Source organism: Asterias rubens, chromosome 9 (genome assembly GCF_902459465.1).
Source record: "Asterias rubens chromosome 9, eAstRub1.3, whole genome shotgun sequence".
NCBI lineage: Eukaryota > Metazoa > Echinodermata > Asteroidea > Forcipulatida > Asteriidae > Asterias > Asterias rubens.
The window spans coordinates 18,498,914-18,524,229 of NC_047070.1; the positions used below are offsets into that span (position 1 = coordinate 18,498,914).

General features: G+C 39.4%; 1 protein-coding gene across 2 annotated transcripts in view; it reads right to left on the reverse strand.

Moving 5' to 3' along the window:
• The window catches only part of LOC117294445, a 109,788-nt gene that overhangs the window by 52,554 nt on the left and 31,918 nt on the right, over positions 1-25,316 (reverse strand). For both annotated transcript variants that reach the window (XM_033776848.1, XM_033776847.1), the window contains exons 3-5: positions 23,647-23,752; positions 15,707-15,800; positions 1,126-1,205 (exon numbers count right to left, since the gene is read on the reverse strand). In XM_033776848.1, coding sequence (XP_033632739.1) covers positions 1,126-1,205; positions 15,707-15,800; positions 23,647-23,752 — 280 coding nt within the window. The remainder of the gene's footprint in view (positions 1-1,125; positions 1,206-15,706; positions 15,801-23,646; positions 23,753-25,316) is intronic.

The following is a 25,316-nucleotide window of genomic DNA, read 5'->3' on the forward strand; positions in this document are numbered from 1 at the left end:
GATTTCACAAAGAACTTAGGTTAGGGCTAGTCCTAGGAGATATTCAAAAATTAAGGCTAGTCCTTATTATTCTAAGACTTTGTGAAATCCACTCCAGAAATTATGCAAAAAGTTAGGAAACAAAACTGTCAGCGACCCAAGAAAGCTACGAGTAGTAAACCTGCTGTTGCTAGCTATAAAATATTACCCTTGTTGGACTGTCGTAGTAAACCTGCTGTTGCTAGCTATAAAATATTACCCTTTAGTTGGACTGTTCCTACATGAGATATAAAGGCAATCTGGCACAAAATAAGTGTCAGAGGTTACCGAATGATCCATCCAATTATACAGTCAAAATAAAACAACTGTGCTGGTTTTTCTTGATCCTTTACTTTTGTTCTACTTCCCCTTTTGCTACCAGGTACAAAGCAGTCCGGATAACTGCAATACAAACTCTGTACCAGTCAAATACAACAGCCTGATGCACAGCTCATCATTTCCCATTGACAGACCAACCTACATTTCACCGACCTGACGACCTTTGACTATTTGTATTGATTTTCCATTATGTTTTTCTTTTCTTTTTCTTTTTTTCTTCTTTTCAACTTTCTGTTTCGAGAGACACAGTGTTGGGTATCACCTCTACAAATAGAGACAACAGATGGTTTTTAGATAATTCTTCCTTTTACAAAAATAACCATGAACGAAATTACTAGTGACCTGTCACTCAAGTTTTAACAACATGAGGATTGCAAAAGTGTATTAATGTTTGGAAAACTTTGTGGGAGGTTTGGATCAAGTATTTAATCAAATACAAGTAGCTTAGCGCAGGGAGGTTTATTTCCTCCACCCTAGAAGTTTGAGGATGGAACTTTATGTATAATGCAAAAATGCATGCATTGTGCCTGATGCATAGTGTTCAAGGCGTAAAAAATGGAAAACAAATTAAAATGTTGTTATCAGTATATTAAACACATATTTGTGTTATGGTCAAGTAATACCAAATGTCATGATGGTAGGACTATTTAAAAAAAGAAAGAAGTATTGACAATACTTCAGTTGACTTATTTAATAATATTATTATTACTTTTTCTTTTCTTTTTCAATTAAAAAATCTGGAGGGGGGGGGGATTTGAGAGAACTTACCACTGCATCTGGATTATTGTGAGCCAGTATTAGGAAGCCTATCTTGACAGGAATCAGACTTATTTTGGAATCACCTAGAGCTGCAAAAAAAAAAACATAAAAAAGAAACTTCAAATTTATTTAACAGTTTTCCATTCTTATGCAAACAATACAATAAAACTAACTTGTACAAATTTAGTTCAAAAAGTAGTAATGCTTTTGAGATACTGCCGAAAACATGGAGCGCAGAAAGAATAATCTGAAAATGTTACACATCTTGAAATAATCTTGAATCTCTCTCTCTAAAACCACATTCCTTGAAAGGGAAATGTTTCTCAAAATGTTATACATTATTGCCCTTGCGGTGCTTCTAACCAAGCGTGGTTGTATGTAGGATTTAAAACTTTGCATGGTGGAAATACGATATAGAAAGGTCTGCGGTAACACCATGTAATGACAAGCTTATTGCTCTATGCTTAAAGTTACAGCCGGTAATGCACCTTGATGGTGTACAATGCCAGTTCCTTCAACAATCCCACAGAAAGCCCTTAGTCAGAGACTCTGCCTAAAAACTGGCTCTCAAGTAAATCCCATAGCAATTGAAAAATCTGTTCGGGCCCCAAAGCTCTGTCGTAGGAGGCTTTTAGACAAAAGCCTCTTTTATTAGGTTGTTTGAGAAGGATTGGCGGAGGATACAAACTCAATTAGCCCGTCCTTGATTTCTAATAAATGAGAAATTTGTATTACAGTAATGTCATGGTCAATATTTGTGCACTGTGTAGGATGTCTTAATGAGACTTGGTGGGTAATGGGATACTGGTTTGTTTAATGGCAGCTTGATTTGATCAGGCAATGTTACCATCTGCCTGTGGATTCAGAGGCAGACTTGTGTCTGGTGCGGAGTTAGGACCAAATATTATATAGAGTGCCGAGTTCTGGAACTACGGCTGAGATGTGAAACGGCACTGGACGCCATTTTAGCAAGCAGCTCTTCTGATGCAACAGTAGTTCAGTGAAGACAATGACCGAATGTTATCAATGGGTGCATTCGTTTAGCTTCCCTGGGTCGACCCCGGTCTGCCCCGGTACGTTCGAACAGCTTTGACGGGGCTCACCTGGGTCAGCCCCCAGTGCCCTGTTTGTGGAGTGGGTCCCTTGGGGGGTGACCTGAGGTGCATGCCGTCACCATGAGAGGGGGAGTGTGATCGTTAGCTCTTGTCAGGGGCTCACCCGAGTGAGCAATGCGGGGTCGACCCAGGGAAGCTTAGTGAACGCACCCAATAATATAACAAAACATGTGCTTGCTAAAATGGCGCCATTGGGTTTTTCATGATCCAATAGACGGGCTGAAATGTGAAATGTGCACTGGGGAAACACAGTGCTGTTGATCTGTCAGTACAAGCAGTTACTCGCATTACACTTTGATCACATATATCCCAAAAGCTGACTGTCAGAATTGTTTAGTGTGTTACTGATGTGTAGCAGGCTTCAACATTGAATCATGAAATGCATTCAAAGACCACGTTATCAGGAAAGATTTCTGTCCAAACCTCTTACTTGTCAAATTTGTTGTAATAAAGAAGGTCTGCAAATCCTCTTACGAGTGACACCCTAGAAGGTCATGAGTATCACTTCTAAACCATTAACTAACGGTTTTTCATACAATCTTTGATACGTAGAATTAGTTGTCAGCAAGTCTCCCCACTTCACGAATGACACAAAATCATCCCACAGTCACAAACACGGCTCAAACAATGTCTGCCTTGCAGGGAGAAGCTCTAAAGTGTCTCTGTCTGTATTAGAATGTTTAGTGAAATGCATGACTTGAATTCTTGATCATACGTTATGCATGATATCTAACGGAGGATAACCAAGGTGGCCTACTTTAGTCAAGTCGCCAATCATAGATTGTCTCATCTTGTATTTTTCGAAATTTTCAAGTGTGGAAACAACTTGTTTCATTCTTAAGAGATTTGCACTTCAAAGTTTACGGTAAAAAAAAGTTAATGATGACTGATATAATAATAATATAATATTGAAGTATTATATAGCGCACGCATCTATCAAAAAGGTACTGAAGACACCTAGTATACATGACTGATATAATAATATAATATTGAAGTATTATATAGCGTACGCATCTATCAAAAAGGTACTCAAGACACTTCTAAAGTATACATTTTTACAGAAAGACAGGTTATTGGAGTGATGAATTCTGAGACCCAATTATGTAGCACCTTATAAGGGTTTACAAGGTGCTACTGTGCGTTTAGCAGCTACAGTCATGAACACCAGGGCGAACCACGACTAGTTGTAAATAGATCTGAACTTCAAAATTTATGGATACAACAAAATATTGACCAGTTGTTGTGATGAGATGTATGTTTCCATGTTACATGTAGTTAACAGTGCTGATTTTGATATATTGGAAATAAGATACTTGACTGCCCTTGCTTGTCCCCAAATTGTAGACAACGGCGCTGCCACTGCTGCTAAGAAACAGTTATCCAACCATAACCCTACAGGCCTGATACTTTACGGATGCAGCGAAGGCGATTGCCCCCATGCCCCCTGGTCATTGCCTTGATGCCTTTGAAATGCTCCAGAAGATATTTACAATTTGCTCATAGGGTGCCCTTCACCAGAGTAAGGACAAGAGAAAATGCCTTGGTGCCCTTGCCCTTTCAAAAACTAAGCACACAGGCCTAACCCTAGCATGCCTAGCAGCATCTAGACACAGTCACACTACAGTGTGACACAACCGACCGAAGCTGATCACTCTACAATATGATGCACTTAATCAAGCAGAAGGAATAACTTTCCATGAGATACCATCTTTTAAAGATAAAGAAAAGAGATTGGTAATGTATGTATAGTATCAATGTAATTGATCAAGTGTGTGATGTAATCTTCTTGTGCAAGTATCTACTCCAGGAAAGACGTACACTTAGAGATGTCAAGTTTCAGAAGAGTGGGGGTGGGGGATGAGGGCATGGGAGGGGTTGTTCATGACGACAAAACCTAGGGCTTGTGTTAATGACCGCTTGTAGATGTCAATGCTAGGGACGGAACAAGTGTCGTGTATGACTACATTGTAAAATAAACCTTTGTAAAGGAGACCAAAACAAATGATGGATTGTACAGGGGAGATATGATGGGGGCACTTCTGATGCTATCGCATTGGACCTTACTGCCGGGCAGCAGTGAGGGTTTCCTGAGGGCTTATAGAAAGTAGGGCGGCCAGGAAGAGCATGGAGGGAGGTCGGTGGAGATGGAAAGGAAAGAGGAAGGATGGAAATCTTGGAATAAAGTCAAACCTGTGGCGGAAAACCAAAGGAAACTGGAGCGAGTGCACAGCAGCCTTGTCATGGTTTTTGAGTGACGTCAGAGGTCACATCGTCTATAGCGAATACAACGGTGTGCCCCTTTCTTAAGTCCCTATGGGCCGGCAGGGCAAAGAAGAGCTAATAAATAGGCTGCTTCTTCTGAAGTGGTTGGACAACGGACTGCTGCATGGCCAGGCAACAGGGCGCTGCCGAGCCACCGATCATGCCCGACTGGTTTATGGTATGACAATAATCACTACAATAATCATTATGCTGGGGCTGTGACCATTTGGAGCAAGCGTACATGTAGAGTGAATCAACATCAATACAGCAGGATTAATGCAAATCAACTTATCTTTCATCAACCCCCACATTATTCAACATTTACCCAGTCAGTGTCCCTTGTGGTTTATAACTTGATACATAAAGTCCTATCACACTTTATATTGAGCTTGAACTTAATAAATGACAAAAGCAGGATATTAGACATGCTAGTCACATTCCACTTTCAAAGCCATCCTTACAATAATTGCCCTCTCGGGGGGCTTCAAGAGTGTTGCGTTGGTCAACATCAGAGTTCGGTCGCCTGCCGATGATACAGTGTTGCATCAATCCATCGGTTAATAAACTATGATAGAAGCCACTGCACTCAGACAGTATTGACACCCCCCCCCCCCTTCTGAAAACTGAGCTGAATAATATCAATAATTGGCGACTAGATACCTTATTGATTGGGTAACAAAAAGTACAAATTCAGGGCCTTTAAAATTTATAACACTTCAGGAGTGGCAGGCACTTGTTGTGTTTAGAATACTGAGTCAAATTTTGCAAGGCTGCTTAAGCAGAATACTGCTTAAGCAGAATACTGCTTACAACCTTTTCCTGAGCAACAATGAGCGGGACACCAGTCACTTCCCTTGAAATATTATTCCATGAAATGCTTAACTTTTTCAGAAATTATCAATTCTCGATATGATTTATTTTAAACAAATGTCATGACATGCCGAATTGTGCGGAAACAAGGGTGGGTTTTCCCGTTATTTTCTCCCGACTCCGATGACCGACTGAGCCTAAATTTTCACAGGTTTGTTATTTTACATATAAGTTGTGATACACGAAGTGTGGGCCTTTGGGCAATACTGTTTGGACAATACTGATGTTGTGCTTTTAGGTCAAAAGCCCTGGAGGTTACTACAAGAGACTGTACAATAAAATTCTAAAAAAGTAACCCAAAAAGGAATTCAGAAAAAAAACCAATTAGATCAGGCAAATCAAAACAGTGTATCACTTCTTTCGCCCAATGGGAAGGTCCAATACACAATTGTTTATTGAATTTGACTCAACAATTATTGCGAATTTCTGTCAGAGAAAGAGAGAGGAGAGATGTGTTTGTAAGAGCCGTCAGGTGCGATACTACTAGTGGTTGTGTATTTTACCTGAAGCCAAAGTGCGTTAGGAGACAATTTTGTTAGTATGGTGTGAGAGTGGAATGGTGCATTGACTTTCAACTTGGATGCATTTTGGTTGGGTACTTTTTCCTAGAACGTGTTCCAACTTTGCAGTAACACCATGTGTGTGTCTACTTGCCAGGTAGATTTGTTTTTGCTCTATATTCTACTACCACAGAGTAGATTTTCAGAATTCAAGAGACTTCTCAGTTCTGAAAAGAACTACATGGGTGGAGCGAAAAGTAGAAAATTGGCCAGGACTACTACTTTAGCTTTTTGAATCGAGGGGACCTCTCGTTATGAACTTCACTAATGCCACAACATATGAACTTGGTCTTTTTTTCTCTTTTTTTTTTTTTTTTTTTTTTGGGGGGGGGGCCTCTAAAGGCCCATCCATGAAAGTTTCTGTTGTTCTCAAATTGAAGATGAATGGATGTGTGTTTTGTTTCTGACAGCGCAGCATGATTAATGGTGGTATGAACTTTCTCCCCCTCAAATCAATCATTGGCTTTATTATATTAATTGGAATGTCACAACCATGTGTTAAAGACTAAAGGGGTAAAATTGTTAATAATAACAATAACAATATACCCAACAGAATATTGGGGTTGAACAAAAACAAATTACTAGAGCGGGGGGAGTTGAACCAATGACCTCTGGATTAATGTGCGGCAGTCTACCACTTGAGCTATCTACATGTAGCTTAGCGTTTAATAATAATAATAATGATTACATTTATGATTCAGGACAGTCAAGCGCCACGTAACCGCTAACTGCTATGTAGCCAGCAGGCAATTTCACCAAACTCTTCCTAACTTAGGATTAATCTTAGGACTTCCAGCCCTGCACTGTAGCATTCAGACCTTAATATTAATCCTAAGTTACGACAAGTTACTCGGCCTAACTCGAGATAGAATTAATCCTAGGGTTTTGTGAAATCGGCTGCAGGTATCACACCCTAGAGTAGCGTACAACATGGGAAGCAGCAGTAAAGGGATAACCTTTTAAGTAATGTGGATGTAAATTTTTCATTTGAGAAATTAAGTAATAAATCACAAAGGAAACTGGCAGGGCAAATTTTAAAATGTATTCAATGCAGTGACATCAATCTTAGTTATTGTGGGGGGGGGGGGGGGGGGAAGAGAAAACCATCTTTAACACAGAAGATTTTATACAGTATTTTTTCAGCGGGAGAAAAATTATATCAAGTGATAAGTTGAAAAGTTGCGAACCTGTATCAGGAAAGTATTGCTGAACAACTGAATAAACAAGAACCGTGGTTCGGACAACTCAACATTCCCTGGTGAGTTCCTCTTTTGATAAATTGAAATGTATATATTTGTATCATTACTAAAAGCAAATATCAATAACTTCATCTTTCCGTATTTGAAATCACAAGGGAAATGAGCGTCTTTTAACAAACAAACTTTCTAGTTCTGATTAATGGATGAATCCTCTTTCCTTTTGTCACACATTATCCAAGGACTCTATTCTGCTTTTATCGAATTACAGTCACAATAAAACTCCCCGCTATTAATGAAAAGAGAGAATAAAAATCAAAGTGAAATTGATGATCCCGAGACTAGATCTCCTTAATGCACTGGCTGAATAGTGAATTCCCAGGCTGTGGGAGTCTAAAAAGTGTTCATTGTCCATCGTACACAGACCTAGGCCTGCCATTACATTGTCATCCAATGTATATTCACTAATTATTAAGAAATAATTTGCAAATAAGTTGTATTTGCGGTCATGACACTGGCCTTCTTGATCATGTTGATTATTTTTACCCCCCCCCCCAGTCTTCTATTGTGTGGTGTTGTGTTCCGGTGGTCTAGACCACAAGATTCAAGCTCGGCTGTTTCTGTTAAGCAGGGTGTGGGTTCGAGTCCAGGGCGTGCCACTTTAGTCCTTACGTATATTAAGCAATGAATGGAACGTAAGGCTGTTGGTCCTGTGTGTTGTGTGATGATGAAAAAAAGAAAAGAACCAGGAGCACTTATCGCTGAGAGAAGGAGAACGCCCAGATGGTTCTGGCTTTATTGGTTGCAAATTGTGCCATTACAGATTCAATGGCTTCTTAAAGGCAGTGGACACTATTGGTAATTACTCAAAATAATTAATAGCGCAAAACCTTTCCTGGTGACGAGTAATGGGGACAGGTTGATGGTATAAAACATTGTGGGAAATGGCTCCCTCTGAAGTGCCATAGTTTTCGAGAAAGAAGTAATTTTTCACGAATTTGATTTTGAGACCTCAAGTTTAGAACTTGAGGTCTCGAAATCAACAATTTAAACGCACACAACTTCGTGTGACAAGGGTATTTTTTCTTTCATAGGAATCTCGCAAGTTCGACGACCGATTGAGCTCAAATTTTCACAGGTTCATTATTTTATGCATATGTTGAGATACACCAATTGTGAATGCTAGTCTTTGACAATTACCAATAGTGTCCACTGCATTTAATGGCAGTGGACACTATTGGTAATTACTCAAAATAATTATTGGCATAAAACCTTACTTGGTAACGAGTAATGTGGAGCTGTTGATAGTATAAAACATTGTGAGAAACGACTCCCTCTGAAGTGACGTAGTTTTGGATAAAGAAGTAATTTTCCACGAATTTGATTTCGAGACCTCAGGTTTAGAATTTGAGGTCTCAAAATCAAGCATCTGAAAGCAGACAACTTCGTGTGACAGGGGTGTTTTTTTCTTTCAAAGTTATCTCGCAACTCCGACGACCAATCGAGCTCAAACTTTCACAGGTTTGTTATTTTATAAATATCTTGAGATACACCAAGTGAGAAGACTGGTCTTTGACAATTACCAATAGTGTCCACTGTCTTTAATGGCACCCCGGAACAAAGATAGTGACACAACAGGGAGACTTCCAACATAGGGCTATATAGCTCAGTTGGTAGAGCACGAGCACGTTAATCCAGAGGTACATGTAGCAAGTTCAAACCCAAAATTATACCAAACATTACCACGTCAGTTTCCTTTTGGTTTATAACTTGCTATTTGAAAATGAAAAATGTGCCATGTGGTGCAAATCCCACAAGAAAGTCTGCAAAAACAAAAACAACTCAGAATACCCTGCTCAATTTGTATATTTTGATGAGGAAAAACACATAAACTCACTTAGCGCGCATGTATAGACAGCTGTTAATGAAACCTGATAAAGAAACTGGAAGGAGAAAACCAAATATACACGTGTAGCTCACGTCGAAAATAATGCAAAAAGAAAGAGTAAATAGAACTCCGGAAATGTTTGCAAACTGTATTTGCCCGTTTGAAAGATAATGACGCACCAGTAATTGTTATATCAAAAACATTTTAGCCTGAACAAATGTTTGCCATGAAGAAAAGCTAATTAAAAAAATCAGCATGATGAAGGGTATTTTTCTTTCATTATTATCTCGCAACTTCGACGACCGATTGAGCTCAAATTTTCACAGGTTTGTTATTTTATGCATATGTTGAGAAACACCAAGTGAGAAGACTGGTCTTTGACAATTACCAATTTTGTCCAGTGTTCTAAGTATTCCTGCCCTCTGGTGGCATTTCCAAAAGTACAGCCTTCAGTCAGCCATGGGATGAAAACAGACAACATCGTCACCTTGACTTCCAGACATCATCAAAATTAGCAAATGACGACTCAGTTACATGGTGGTTGCATTATGTTCAATGCACATGACAGAAATTGGTACTTGCTAATAAACAGTTGCTGGCAGTGTGAGCACTTTATGTAATCCACCATACATAAACTGACAAAGCTGTAGAAATTTGAGATCGATTGGCACTCTGGGTCACGGCAAAATAGTGAAAAACTGATAAAACATTTGCATGACATCAAATAAAAAAGAAGAACAATAAAACGCCCACTGAGTGATAAAACTCCGAACGGGAAATTAGTTTGATTTATTTCACATCAAATATGACATTTCAGACAGATATATTTTAAGGATTGTTTTCTACTATCATCATCATTCGACCGTGCAAGTTTAATGCTAAAATGTGTGGGTTTTTTTCTTCTTTTTGGAACATGGTTTGAAGCAATCTTGGTGTATGACACAGGGATGGTTTAAAAGATGGGTATGGGTTCCTTTTTTGAAATTACAAATAAACATTCAAGGTTTTATATTTCTGTTTTATCCAACCAGGTGTACAATATAGGTAGTAAGGTTTGCAGTAACACCATGTAATAATAATCTCTAAAAAATGAGTCGGGGGTGGTTTGTTACCGCAAACTTTACTATATCATATTTCCACCATGCAGCGTTTCAAATCCTACTGATGTGACATGTTGACATTTTCTTTAAACCAATCCCTGCTTATCTTTAATGTCAAGAAAATCCGAGAATCTTGACTACTTTGGATTTGCCCCATGGAGCTGTGTATGTTTTGTATCCAGTTTCCTGTGAATCTGCTTTGATCAGCACTTGAGCATGAGGAAGAGTCAGCGATTCCAACCTCGGCAAAGTACAAGATAAAAATCTGATGAGGAGACATCTAAGAACATTAAAGTCAGGTTCGTTTTGTATCCAGTTTCCTGTGAATCTGCTTTGATCAGCACTTGAGCATGAGGAAGAGTCAGCGATTCCAACCTCGGCAAAGTACGAGATAAAAATCTGATGAGGAGACATCCAAGAACATTAAAGTCAGGTTTGTTTTGTTCATAGAGCCCTAGAAGCCGGAGGCAGTGATACTCCTCTTCCTCGCACCCCTTCAGTACTATTCACACGACAGCAAATTAACTGAGGTCCCTTGCTTAATTTTAGCATGGTTGTAAAATGTAGCAATGATAGATACGATTTTGCAAGGATCTTTGACAGTATAGAAATAAATTGTTGTCCTTTCACATGTCGTACATTTTGTGAACCTTTACAACCATGCTACAATTCAGCAAGGGACCCTTGCTAAAAAGAGATAGCATGAGCAAACAGAGCAGACAGTGATACCAGATATACCCAATGAAAAGCAACACTGAACATATGTGTGTGTTTCTTGAAATCATTGGCGTTATGTCTGGGAGAACGAATTGTATTCTGGGCCCAATTTCATGGCTCTGCTTACCGTAAGCACAGAATCACTGCTTACGGAAGCAGGGAATTCTGTGCTTACAGCAAGCGTATTTCACTATTTCACGGGTTAGCGGCAATTTGGACTTCTGCGCGAGCGTACTACACGTTACTAGGCATTCTACGCTTACAAGGCTAGCACAGAAATTCAACAATTGCACGTAAGCGGGGAATCGTGATTGTCAACGCAGAATTCGGCAGTAAGCAGAGCCATGAAATGGGGCTCAAAACTGATGCTTATAAAAGAAGCACAGAATCTAGGTCTCAAACATTGTATCAAATTCCACCAACATTGTACATGACATAACGTACAAGTCCAAGCTTCATGTTAACTCGCATGTACTGACTGTACTACTACAGTCTGGCGTGCTGATGATGTAGTGATCGCGTGCGGGTTGGAATGTTTGTCTGACAGCCGGGGTTTTGGAGAAATAGTGACGCCATTAGTTTGGCGTGCTAATTGACACATGGTCACAGAGACTTCCACCATCTACTACGATTTCACTATGATTTTTATTATTTTGGGTCGGCACAATTATTGTCCCAACATGATTTCTATTCTGCCTGCTTTTTGGTTACTGGTGTACTTTTTCTTAAGGTTTTGTCAGTGTAATTTTCTTATGGTACTTTTACTGTTATGCACCCTCGAACAGGCTGTTCCTGGAGAGCAAAATATAAATTCAATAAATTGTTTAACTATCATGGCAGCCATTTCTCTGCGCGATTGCAACTCCAAAGCTCAGAATTTTACACTGAACCGCAGGGAAGTTATTCTAGCATAGGGGCTGTACACTCCCGACCAGACAAATTTGGTGTATCCAATGCGCTACTCAAAACCAACTCCCTTAAACAGCTACCTGAGCGGAATGTTTTCAACGGAAATGGTATTTTTATACGTGTACACTTCTAAATTTTTCGTAATTATCGATGAAAAAATCAGGCCCCAACCGAAAGGTTTTGAAAAACTAAAAACACTTCTGCCGTTGAGAGCACGCGTCAAAGGACAATGCCGCTGACGTCATCTCTGGGAGCTTGCTTTGTTATGCCTCCACGCTGCAACAAAGCGGCTTTACAAATTGGAGCTCCCAGAGATGACTTTTTGAGAGTGATTACGTAACAGGGCTTTTCGCAAATCTCTCAGAAAAGCCCTGGATAAGGGCATTCAAAATGATTGTTTTTTTACACAATTGAAATCTGTTTATAGTCATATGACTCGATTTCCCTATTCTTTGAAAACATTTTAAGTGAATTTCAGCAAAGTTTTTGACTTGACATATTCGTTCAAGCAGGTCTTTAACAACCAATTTCTTGCTACTCAAAACCACCTGCCTCAAGAACCAATTTCTCGCAACTCAAAACCACCTCCCTCAAGAACAAACTTCTTGGGGGAGTAAATTCCCTTTTCAAAATCTCTAGTCTGGCCTTCCCATCTTCCCAAATCAATCAACTTAAGTATTTATCTTGCAAAAACGGAGGATTATAGATAGAGAGAGAGAGAAAGAAGAAAGAAAAAAAAGCCTGAGGATAAGATTTTTGGAAAAGCTCTGCACTAAAGAAACTCTGATGGAGCTGATAAGACAACAGAGGGAGCTTTTAAATGATACTGAGCTTACTTTAAGGATCAATAAACTGAATAATTCCTGAATCGCTATGCAAACTAATGATTATACGCAGTGATAATGTCTGAAACTGCAACCTACACAATAAAATTGCTAAAGTATGTATACTTATTGTTGCATTCATCAACACCACATTCTCTCACATCCTCCCGACTTCTTTGGGGGAAAATCCACATACTACTTGGCTAAACCCACACTCCCTGCCATTCTGGAGCAGGGCCCAATTTCATGGCTCTCCTTATATAACTACCGAGTTTTGCCCTTACGGTCACCATTCTCAGCTTGTCATTGTGCGAGTACCAAATTTCTGCTTAACAAGAGTACCCACATGCATACGCACAAAACAAAATTCTGCTTACCCATGAAATAAGCACAGAATTCCCTGCTAAAGAGTGTTTCTCTTCATTCAAGAGTACCTTTTTGACGATAGCTGCGCAAAATAAGACTCCAATATCATTATAGCTTTATCTTGATGGATGAACTGCGATTTTTCTAAAAACAAACACCTGCCTTTCCTGTTTCAATCTTTCAGCGCCTTGACAACTTAAAGTAAACATAACCCAATACTTTTAATCACCTATACGGCTGAAAGAAAAGTATGGGATTTGCTACAGAAGCAGCTGGTTACAAGTTTAAAAACACGCAGCAAAGGAAGCAGAGTGACGACTTGAAACACCAGCAGCATCCGGCTAAGACGGATCTTGAGATGTGCATCAATATTAAGATGCGCCCTAATCTTAATTGGTAAGCAAAATGTGATGTCAAAATACAAATCACTATGGCAACATTGACCACTCAGTACGAGCTACATACATCGGCCCAAACTTAACGCCAATCCCTTTTAAAGAAAAATTGTACGTATGTGTTCAGCAGGAATTAATTACTCCGTTTCTTTGGAATAGTCTTCCTGTGCATATTTTATTGCCAGGCTAGTTCTTTACACTGTTTTAAACTAATTTGTTTGACGCTGCGTATTTGCTGCGTTTTTCCAGCATGACAAAGACAAATCGGTGGATTTCTTTGGGGAAAAAATATTAAAAAGCCAGAATTTCTGCCATAGCAAGAACAAAAATGGTATCCCTGATGAATACAACAAAAACAGAACAGAAAATGGCTACCGGTTGCCATGACAAAATAGAAATAACAACTGATTATTATTATTTCCATTAGTAAGTAGACAGGTCTCTCTAAAACCCAAAGTGTCAAGTTTCTCAGACAACTCTTTTGTCCTCATCACCCGTATCTAAGGGATTCACAGATCCCAAGCACCAATCTGACCATCACTAAAACCCAACTCTCATCCTGATAAAATCAACACCATCGCAAAATATTTCCTGACACCCTTTGATCCTTAGGATAAACAGTGGGTTCATTAGTCATGACACTTGGCTGTCTTATCATGGCCACGGGAGTCAGAGATCTAACATCCTAGGTGTTTTCGCTGGTCGATGAAAATCAATAGAGATTGCAGAAACACAGCATGGAGACAACCTAAAGATCATGGCTCCTTGCTGAAGATATTGCAATAACTACACTCAAATATGCTCCAAAGTGGAGACTGATGAGTGTCCCATTATGTTTTACAGCATAGTTCCCTCCAAAATATACTGTGGGCATTCTGGACCAAACATTTTTAAGTTTGGCCGAAGCATGCTGAATTGAAAAAGGGTCCACAGAATTATTTCATTTTGGTGTTGGTTTATCTTGGTTTTAAAAACCCTACAGAACAATCCGGACCATTCTAAATGGTTTTCTATATTGGTGATTTTTGCTTAGCACAGCAACATTATCCTTACCAGATTATGATTACCAGCCAAATTACCATCTTACATACCAGATATGACTGGTATCCAGCACAATCTTGCTATTATGAAACAGGACCCATATTGCTGGAAAATTTCCAACATTTGTGTTCATTGTTGTCGTTGCAGCTTTATATATATATTTATAAATATAAAAAAAATATAAAAAAAATAAAAAAACACTTCAAGGTGTGGGCTACAATTTTTTGGTCCAGAGCCAGTTGCCACCTTCTCCTTGGGCTGAATAAAGGTTGCCCCTTGTACAGTCCATACAGATAGGTTCGGGTATCATCAGTCCGAAGCCTGGCCGGTAGAGCAGTAGCTTCATTGGGAAAGCTAGATGAGAAGAAAGAATTGACCCTTCCAGACTCCACAGATGCATCATAATCCCTTAAAACCCAGAGACGTCGATCAACGAACCAATTAATTTAACATTCCTAGTCATGAATACAACAAGTATCCCTGATGCCGATGTAATTTCATCATCAACACCATCCATTCATGCCGCTTGGCTGGAACAATTAACAGTCAATAATTGGAAATACACTGAGCTGCTATTTCTTAACAGATAATTCCAGATAATCGTCATATTTACAGATAACTTGTTTTTCGGCTTTGAGCTGCGTCAAAGCAATCTAATTCTTCATCGCACCAAAGTGGTTCACAAATCAACCATGCAGGGAACATGACGACATTCCCACATGTGGCACGCAGTATAGTTAACGCACAAGCGCAAGTGAAAGTGAATATGGAAAAATAAAGTGCTTCTGCTTATCATATGCAACTCGGCCATGGGTAACAGACGCGCTTTAATTTTGTCTTACAAATTTATCTTTAAACAAACTAGACACGCAGCTTCAAGCGGTTTTGGAATAGCTGTACATTTTGCATATATAGCTTGGAACAGCGCAATAGGTAGAGTACAATAAAGATTTAAAAACATCTCTTGTTGATAAAGGTTGACCAATCAGAATAGAGGATTTAATCTTACTTGAAGATATTAATGCATATGACATAGTTAAGGGCAAAAGACACCAGGGGAACCATTTCATGGAGCACTATGTGTAGCAAAATATTTTGGAAGGAAAGACTTTCTGCACAAAGAATGCTTTTTATTGAGTAGCAATTGAATAAGCAAATTAAGACTTTTGCGCAGAACCTGAAAATTTTTGTCTAGTATTTTGCTCTTCTATACAAGAAAATTTGTTCACTGGAACCCCCTAGATAAGTAATACCAGTATCAATGTCACTAACACAGTGGTTGTTAGTTTTATACAAATTAATAATTTTCCAGTGGAACTTAATCGCTCCAACCTTCCCCTGTCTTACCTTTGTCATGTTTAGTCATGTCTGGCCGATTGCCTGTTTTAGGAAGTGCTCTGAAGCTGAACGGCATCTCTCCAGGCTTCAATGAACGGCCACTCTGAAATGACAAATAAAAAATACTCTTAAAATAAAAAATGGAAATTGAGGTCCACCATCAGATACCAATAGCCGGTATGCGTCAATTCAATTCAAGAGTACATTTACTTACATACTCTCAAAAAAGAATAACAACAGTTACATGTATTACGGAGTAAAGCAAAACATTTCTTTAAGTAGGAGTAAACATGAGTAAATAAATAGAGACCGGGGCGTTTTGGTAAGCATGAGCTTGTAAAAAACAGCCAGACAGACAGGAAAACAAGACAACCACACAGACAGACAAACAGACAAAAGGAAAGATGAATATAAGTCATGACACAACGAGTTCGTAATAAAAGCGACAAGATGGCAGAACAGTATCAGCGGTGCCCAATCTGAGACCGACAACCATCATGGCGCACTCATTTTGAAGTAGTAGGGACATAGCCCGACACGGGCATTCATCGCCATATCTTGAGGTAGTTGCGAGCTCTTCTTTCTAGGTTCTTTAGTCTCTGTTCAGTGTCATAATTGGAGCAGGCCTTCCTGGTATATGCTCTCCAGGTGGTCCTGTCTGATTTTGAAGCACACAACAATAAAACCATGAGGTAACACAACCATAAACCCTAGCAATAGTAATAAACTGCGCCAATAAAGTATCTAATTATTCATTTCTATTCACCGTTTCTGCACGTTTTGACACATCTTGTGTTGCGCTACGATGTTGTTTGGTGGATTTACGGGCACTTGAGTGGCTTAAGGTCGAATTTCAAAAGTTGCAAAAGCCCCCTATTCAAGCTAAATCGTTGTATTGTGACGAGTAAGATCGGCGTTTCTTTTGCCCGCCTTTTATAAATGATTTTTTTGGTCGCGTTTTGGATAAATCGGTTGCGATGAACATCAGCAATAATTGTCAGTAACCAAGCAAAGGGGTCAAAGATGGGAGGCATACAACAATGGTAAGCAAGGAAAGGTGTTTCAAGATAACAGGAAAGATGGCTCAAACGACCAAACAGGAAAGAGGACGGACCGTTGGTTTGATAGAAGCCGGTAGGTCGATGCGAGCTGCAGCTCATCAGGTAAAAACGTCACCAGCGACGATCAGTAAATGGTGGAATCGCTACCAAGCTCAGGGAAATGTGGCAACCTGAAAAGGAGTGGCCGTCCGAGGGTGACTTCTGCAGCAGAAGAAGAAAGTGAACAAGTCCATAAAGCCTGACACCACTCTCGAGGGGTTTGCGACGCATCCTGATCAGGAAATGGCAGGGGATTGACCAGGGACAGATCAGAGGTCTCATTGAGGGTATGAGAAGACGACTCCTTGGCGTTCAGGACAGTGTGATGGAGGACACACCAAGAATGGGGGACAGGATAACAGCAGTTTTAGAGTTAAAGATACGGCAATTAATTTCATGGTCATGTAAACGAAACGAGTTTGTGTCTTTTGTCTTGATTTTGTCTGAGTGTGATGCTTATGTGAGTTCCCTTTTGGAATTGGGGTGAATAGGGGCTTTTGCAACTTTTGAAATTCGACCTTCAGCCACTCAAGTGTTCATAAATCCACCAAACAACATCGTAGCGCAACACAAGATGTGTCAAAACGTGCAGAAATTAACGGTGAATAGAAACAAACAATTAAATTTTTGTATACTATTTCAGGTTCCGATAAATCTGACCATTTGTAAGTGTTTAGATACTTTATTGGCGCAGTTTATGTACACTACAGCATGATGTCCCAAGCCTGTTTGCTTCGTTTTTGAAAGGGCAAGGGCACCGCAGCATGTTCTCCTCGGTAAAGGGCACCCTATAAAGGGAATTTTAAATTGCTACTGGAGCATTACAAGGGCACCAAGGCAAAGACCAGGGGGCATGGAGGGAATCGCCTTTATGACCTTCATGAAGTATCAGGCCTGGCGTCCATCTTGGATGTATTTTTAAACTGGACTCCGTTTCCCAGGATCAATTGCAGTATAGGTTAAAATGGCGCTTGCGCATATGGTCTATTTAAACTCAATCAATTGTCATCAAACCCTTAGATGTCAGAGCTTGCGGTACACGTGTGAGAATGTTTTCATAAAATCTTAAAGAATTCACCGTCTTCAACCATCCATGATCAACCAATCCATATCAATTCATCTAACTGTTGAATACTTGCTTGCTGGAAAATGTAGTGTCGGCAACGATAAGACACTACCTAAAAAGGTCAATTTCTTATTCCACTGAGTTGAGAGCAATCTTGCTCTATCAAATTCTGTAAAGTTCATCTGTTTTTCAACAACTCCAAAAGTACATTGTACGTCTGTGTTGTATTCTTTTTGTTGTTCTGTCAGGTTCAGATTTTGGGGGATATCTTTTTCCATAATCGCAGTACTTGGAAGTAAACAGTGCAAGCCAAAGTTGCTGTATATCTTACCAAATCAATTGTTTATTGCCATTAATTTTGATAGGCATTAACAAATGTATACCAACCCTTTAAAGAATAATTTCTTGAAACTTGAGCCTCGGACAAAATAAGAGCAGCTTATTTCACACACCCCAAGTCACACAACTCTTGGCCCCAGTGGATACTAATTTCCAGTAAAAGTTCCAGCAATTGGAAACACTAGAGCTAAGTGTTAGACTTCTCAAGTTTCCATTTAGTCGGAAGAAAGACCTTTTAAGGGTTTGGGTACTTTTTGTAAAACTCAAAATACAAACATCCACAAATTTACATTAAACTTACACGGCTTAAAGCAATGACGGTAGAAAGCTTCTTTTAGAATATTACTTGCTGAGGTGCTGTAGTTTTTTTAGAAATGAGTAAAAAAAAATCATGAAAACCGTTTCATGAAAATGATTTTAGCATGTACAACACATTTGCGCGACTCTATGAAAACATCTCTCTGTGATTTGCACTTTTTTTTTCTCAAAAACTTTACAACGAACAAAGCTGAAACTTCTACATGAAAATGAGATTACATACATCTTCTTTCCCAGTGAGAAGGAATTCATGACATGGCCAAAAACTTGGCCTACAAAAGGTATCAATCCCTTTAAAACTATGGTGTCTAGTGGTTATGATATAATTTTCCGATGGCATCCGATCTGAAATCAAGCAGAAACTAAGCATATTGACGTCCGACGCACGTATCTAGTTAAAAACAGCCGACGTAGACTGACGCACAATCCTAACTGCTTGTATAACTTCTATCAAACATCCAGTAACAAACACAGTAAATAAATACGTTGGTGAATACATGTATTTTTCTTAACACCGAAAATGTAAGGAAATGTATTCAGATAGTCGTGTGATTTTATAAGTGGAGCGAAATAGTCCTTAAGTATGCAAATTTATTCATACCCTGAAGGGTTTCATGAATAATGAAGGATAAAAGATTACATTAAACGGCGACAAAAACCATTGTTTTGTGTCAACAAAGACATGTTTAAGAAGTAACAGGTTTTTTTTCTGGGGATTGACACACACTCTAAACTTGTTATTCGTAGGATTTGAAATTTTGCATGTCGGAAATACGATGTAGTAAAGGTTTGCGGTAACACCATGTAATGATAATCTCTAAATTGGTTGGAGTGGTTCTGAAAGGAACTGTTGGTTTCAACTCGACTGTTTCGATCGGTGTGCACTGATCGTCTTTTGGAGAAAATAAATCTTTGGTGAATTAGAACGATGAGATGTAGATTGTTTCCCTCTTCACCTAATCTCAAACCCATTGTACAAGTAATTAATTGAACATCCTGTCTTTAACGATGGTCATCAATTAACATACAAGATCTGCCTTTATTACCACAGGTTCTTATTGAGTATTTCTGCATGCGTCTTAAGGTGAGATTGTCTCTTCTCTGCTAGACCAGAGTTTAAGGCAGTGGACACTATTGGTAATTACTCAAAATAATTATTAGCATAAAACCTTATGAGTAATGGGAAGAGGTTGATGGTATAAAACATTGTGAGAAACGGCTCCCTCTGAAGTGCCATAGTTTTTGAGAAAGAAGTAATTTTCTACGAATTTGATTTAGAGACCTCAGATTTAAAACTTGAGGTCTCGAAATCAACCATCTAAACGCACACAACTTTGTGTGGCAAGGGTGTTTTTTCTTCCATTATTGACTCACAAGTTCAATGACCGATTGAGCTCAAATTTTAATAGGTTTGTTATTTTATGCATATGTTGAGATACACCAACTGTGAAGGCTAGTCTTGACAGTTACCAATAGTGTCCAATGTCTTTAAGACTAGTCTGATCTCAAGTTAGGCTGAGTTACTTGTCTTAACTTAGGACTACCCTTAAGTTTTTAATATCTCCTAGGAAAAGTCCTTAGTTAAAGATCTTTCTGAAATATTTCTCGAAAACTACGTCACTTCAGAGGGAGCTGATTCTCACAATGTTTTATACTATCAACCTCCCCATTACTCGTTACCAAGTAAGGTTTCATGCTAAAAATTATTTTGAGTAATTACCAATCTAGTGTTCACTGCCTTTAACTCTTCCTTACTCGAGATAAGACTCATCTTAACTCTTTGTGAAACCCACACAGGACCAAATTTCATAAAGCTTAAAAAGCAGCTAAGCACGACAAATTTATGCTTAGTTTCAGATAGGGAAACCAGCCAAAATACCATGTCATGTGTACGAGCTGTGACTGGTATCCCACTTATTTTTGCTCAGCAGTCTGCTTAGGCAGCTCTTTGAAATTGGACACAGACAACAACAGCAGTCTCAATCTACAGAAACAAAAAAACAATGCTTCAATGCTTCAATGCTTCAATCAGACATTTTGTAATTGTAGCACACAACATCTAAAATTAGCTGCAGAGTTGTACGCTTATCAAACAAGTTCCAATTATCTTGAAATTTATTTCTGCATGACGTACATGTGCGGCTTAATGACGACATAGGAGTCATACCACACGTTAATGTTTTGATCAACATACACGTATGAATACTATAGTACGAATCTCTGAGACTGACAAACCAAAAACAGCTCCGCTTTTTAATACAAAGTAAAGTTTCTAAATTTAGTCTTCTATCATATAACACCTGAATGGGCCTGGTTGTTTAATAAGGGAATCAATGTGTGGCGAAGAGGTTTTCAACTTGTGGTTTAAACCCGCCGAGGCCTGGTTCTTGATAATTTTACCGAGACAAAGTCGAGGTAAATTATCAAGATCCAGGGCAAAATACAGTCCATTAATAAAACAAATTCAATAATGTACATGGTATAAAATTATAATCAAAATCTACAAGAAGAACAAAAATTTGATGTGAGTTTTATTGAAAGTATGGATAGCATTCCAAATTAAAAACAACTCAAACCGAACGCGGTAATCAGTTTTCTATTTACACTGATATATTCCATTAAACTTCCTTTCGAGACTGGCCTTGTGCGTCTCTCTCTAGTTATTACTGGCCATTTTATAAAGCATATTGACTGCAAGCACACAATGAATGAAATTAATTGCGGAACTGGCTGTAATGAGTTTACACGGCTCAAGAGCGCTGAACATTAGTTCCGCCGGAAATGTGGGATGAGAAAAAGTAAAGACATGGCTCCCTAAGGATTCATGAGCGAATCAACCTGATGCAAGACCGTTACTTCAAAAAGACTATGGAGCAAATTGCCTCTAAGCCCCTTACCGTCGCCTTGGTGCCCTTTGAAGGGCACCGGTACAAATTAAAAATGTCCTCATGTGGACCTTAAGTGATAAGCTTTTTTGAGATATGGCAGACACAATGCTATAACACTATAAGGTTTGGGTAAATTTGTGCGTATTGACCATAGCAACAGAACGTGTGTTATTCAGTGAAGTGCGCATTGTAGGCGACGCGACATTTACACGTTAAACTATTGACCACTAACATGGTGAGCGTGGCATCAGTCGCCAAGTGTGACACGCGTATATCACATCCGCCATACCTCAAAAAGGCTTATGGCGCGGTCACGCTATCATCTTGAAGGTAAACGGTGATGACAAAAATGGAAAACGCAAAGCTGTGTATGCATGATGCACAGGAGGGCACCTTACTCAAATGATACAATGTAGTTGCCCCTTACTGCATGCAGTTGGGGGAAGGCTCCCAGTTGGAAATTGTGTACAAAACCAATGGGAGCTGTTGCTAAAAAGTTACAAACAACAGGATCCTTGGTTCAGGAAAGGTAAACTGTTGGAAAACATACATGCTGTACATGTACAAAACCAATGTGAGCTGTTGCCAAAAAGTTAGAGTATAAACAAAAGAGGGACAATAGGAGGGACAATACAAGCTTGTGTGTGGGCATGTCTACTATTGATAACCGAGGACTTTAACAAAAGGGATCCGGGAAAAAGTTAACTAGGGACAGTCCTCGGTAGATTTGGTGTATAAAACCAGCGGGGACGTCTGAAAAATAAACTATGTCCAAACAATGGGAGACTAAAGAGAAGTCCTCCGTCTGCACCATAAACATGTCTGTGTGTGTGTGTGTGTATGCAACATCTTCATTTTTTTCTTTCAATAGACATGTTGTAAACTGTCGATCAAATGGCTTCATCTCTTATCACTCTCACACGTCACTCGCAGATGTTTCAGAACAGACTTCTTGGCATTAACAAGATCTGTCATCTCTCAACGTCTTCTCTGGACGTGACTGGGGTTTTTACCTCGGATAGATTACAATCATTGCTTGGCATCCTCATACTGTGTATATCAAGATCCCACAAGATAGAGCTCTTAGAAATTCTCAGAGGTACTGCTAACATTTTGTGACCTGCAGCACGGAAAGGTCATTGGCTGTAAGGAAAAAGAAACCTTCTAGATGGTTCAACGTCGTTGGAACCACCGGGGTTCTTTCATTTTTTTGTCTTCCAGCTTGATGGGATTGTCTAAGAGGAATTGCCAGAATCATTTTACTTTGAGAGTACCGCTGCCACAAAGAAACCATGACTTTAGAAAGCTGAGATAACAAAGATTCTGTTTGACATTTGAAGCACCAGGATTTGTTCTTTCTATTTCGAGAAAATACCATCTTCAAGCCTTGGTTGTGAGACCCCGCCGCTAATTGCAACCATGACCAGAACCCAGGCTGAAATCCTCGTCCACTCCGACTTACCTCCATTGAGCCAAAATAGAATGAAACAAAAGAAGCCTTTCATTGGCACGCAATCCTCTTCATGCAATTAAAGAACAAGACCTAGAATCAAGATTTACACAATAACCTCAGCACAAAGGATGAACTTGACCTTCTTTCCACCACAAACTGTCATCTTTATGTAGGTGGCTCAAAGCAATGTTGTGCTGGGTTTTTTTTTGTATGCCCTTTCTTGCCTTAATATTTTCCATGCTTTTCTGGGATTTCTGGAGAGCATACAGGCCTGAGAATGTAATAATAATTATAATAATTTGGGGGGCTAATCATCCTTACTTGCAGCTAAGAGCTGAATTGCGAAGGACGCGGCTACATCGTGTTCGAGAAGCTGGCATGCAAGGGCGCTTTTGGCTGCCAGCCACATCCACCCATTTCGACCACGGAGCACAGCCAAAGATCGAAAGTGTTTGATTTTTTTCCCGAGGGAGGAAAACCGTATGGTATGGAAAACCCTGGTGGCACAGCAGAGAACCAACGCACAACTCAACTCACATACATGTATGGCCCCGACCGGGAATCGCACCGGGGTCACCTTTGTGAGAGGCGAGCACTTTACGCACAAGCCAACCATGCCACCCATGTGTGGCATAGATTGGCATAGAGTGGCATGGGGCGATGTGCCACAATCCCAACTGGTGTCATCATCATCAGTCTACCCCCATTATACATGTACCTACTACACTCTTTCTCAGAGGCGAGTTTCCGCCTGTTACATCATTCATAACAAGTCTCTTTCTTACCTCAGGCATATCAATGAAGGATGGTGGGATGCATCCACCGCTGGTGTTATAATGATAAGCGCAATACGCATCAATAAGCTCCTGTCGACACGCCTTGTCAGGAACCCTGAAAAACACAGAAGAAAAACATCAATAGATGTTAAAAATGCGTCGGGGGATATTCGTTTTGGTTTGACCCATCCAGTACACACCGATGTTAGCACTGTATACTCAGTTGTAAATTCCCGAGTTCTGTGAAAAAAAATCACATGCATAAATGTATTACTCAGGTGGGATTCGAACCCACAGCCTTTGCAATTCCAGAGCAGTGTCTTTAATACCAACTAGACCACCGAGATTGCCCGGTAGCTAAAGGCAGTTCAAATCCTACGTTTTAGCAGCGGGCACTGCACTGATATAATAAATGTTAAATTTGCATCAGCTATAAAGAATATTAATTTTATTGCGATCTCGATTTCAAGCATCTAAGCGCACCCAACTTGTGTGAAAGTTGTTTTTTTTCTTTCTTTTTTTCATCAATCTCGCAACTTCAACGACCAATTTTCAGATTTGTTATTTTATGCGTACATTGAGATACACCAAGTGAAAAGAATGGTCTTTGACAATTACCAAAGGTGTACAGTGCCTGTAAGGGATGAAGCACAATCTTTCTCAGGTCTGTTATTGCATGGTTGATCACACAAAACATCAATACTGTCTGTGAATATTTGATCAGCTCCACCAATCACTTTAACACATTTAAAAGTATAAATATTTATATACCGTATCATACTTTCTTGGGGGGGGGGGGGGGAGGGGGGATGGAAACATTCGATGTATTTTGAAGCTATATTTCACATTGAGGGGAAAATAAGATGAGTACAAAGTGATAACATGTTTTGAGTGGATTCCTTGCCTCAAGGAAGATGTTTTATCAACAGATCAAAGCTGGAGCAACCTTGGCCTCTACCGAGCATGGAGTGACTAAGTCATGTAAAAGCCTACAAACCGTTTATTATTCAAACCCTTTATTTGGCAAGGGAATTGTAATCAACAGGTTGATTACCATGGATCTTCCACTGTAATTATAGTCAAGGAAGTGGGCATTTAGATACGTGTACGATAATAATTTTTTTAAATTTTTTTTCTGTTAAATCTTTCGGGAAATGAAACCATAGAAACTAGCACTCAAGACGAAAAGAGACACTTGAGATGACTAGCACTTCAGACAACAAATGACTAGAACTTCCGATGACTTACGATTGGCACTTCAGATGATTAGCAACTAGCAATTCAGACTACTAGCGACTAGAACTTCAGACAACTAACTAGCACTACAGAAGATTAGTGACAAGCACCTCATATGAACACCTCTGGTGATGACACTTCAGAAAACAAACAATTCAACAGCTGATTTCAGTTAATGCAACCCAAATTAAGGACAATAGGTTTACATGCTGAAAATTGTATTTTTTTGTATTTTTATTTTTTTCTCCTAAACCGCACAACAGATTAAAGCCATTGGACACTTTCGGTAAACAGTTTCTGCCAAGGCCCACACTTCGTGTATCACAACTTATATAAAATAACACACCTGTGGAAATTAAGGCTCAATCCGTCATCGGAGTCGGGAGAAAATAACGGGAAAACCCACCCTTGTTTCTGCACGCTGCGCCATGTCATGACATGTG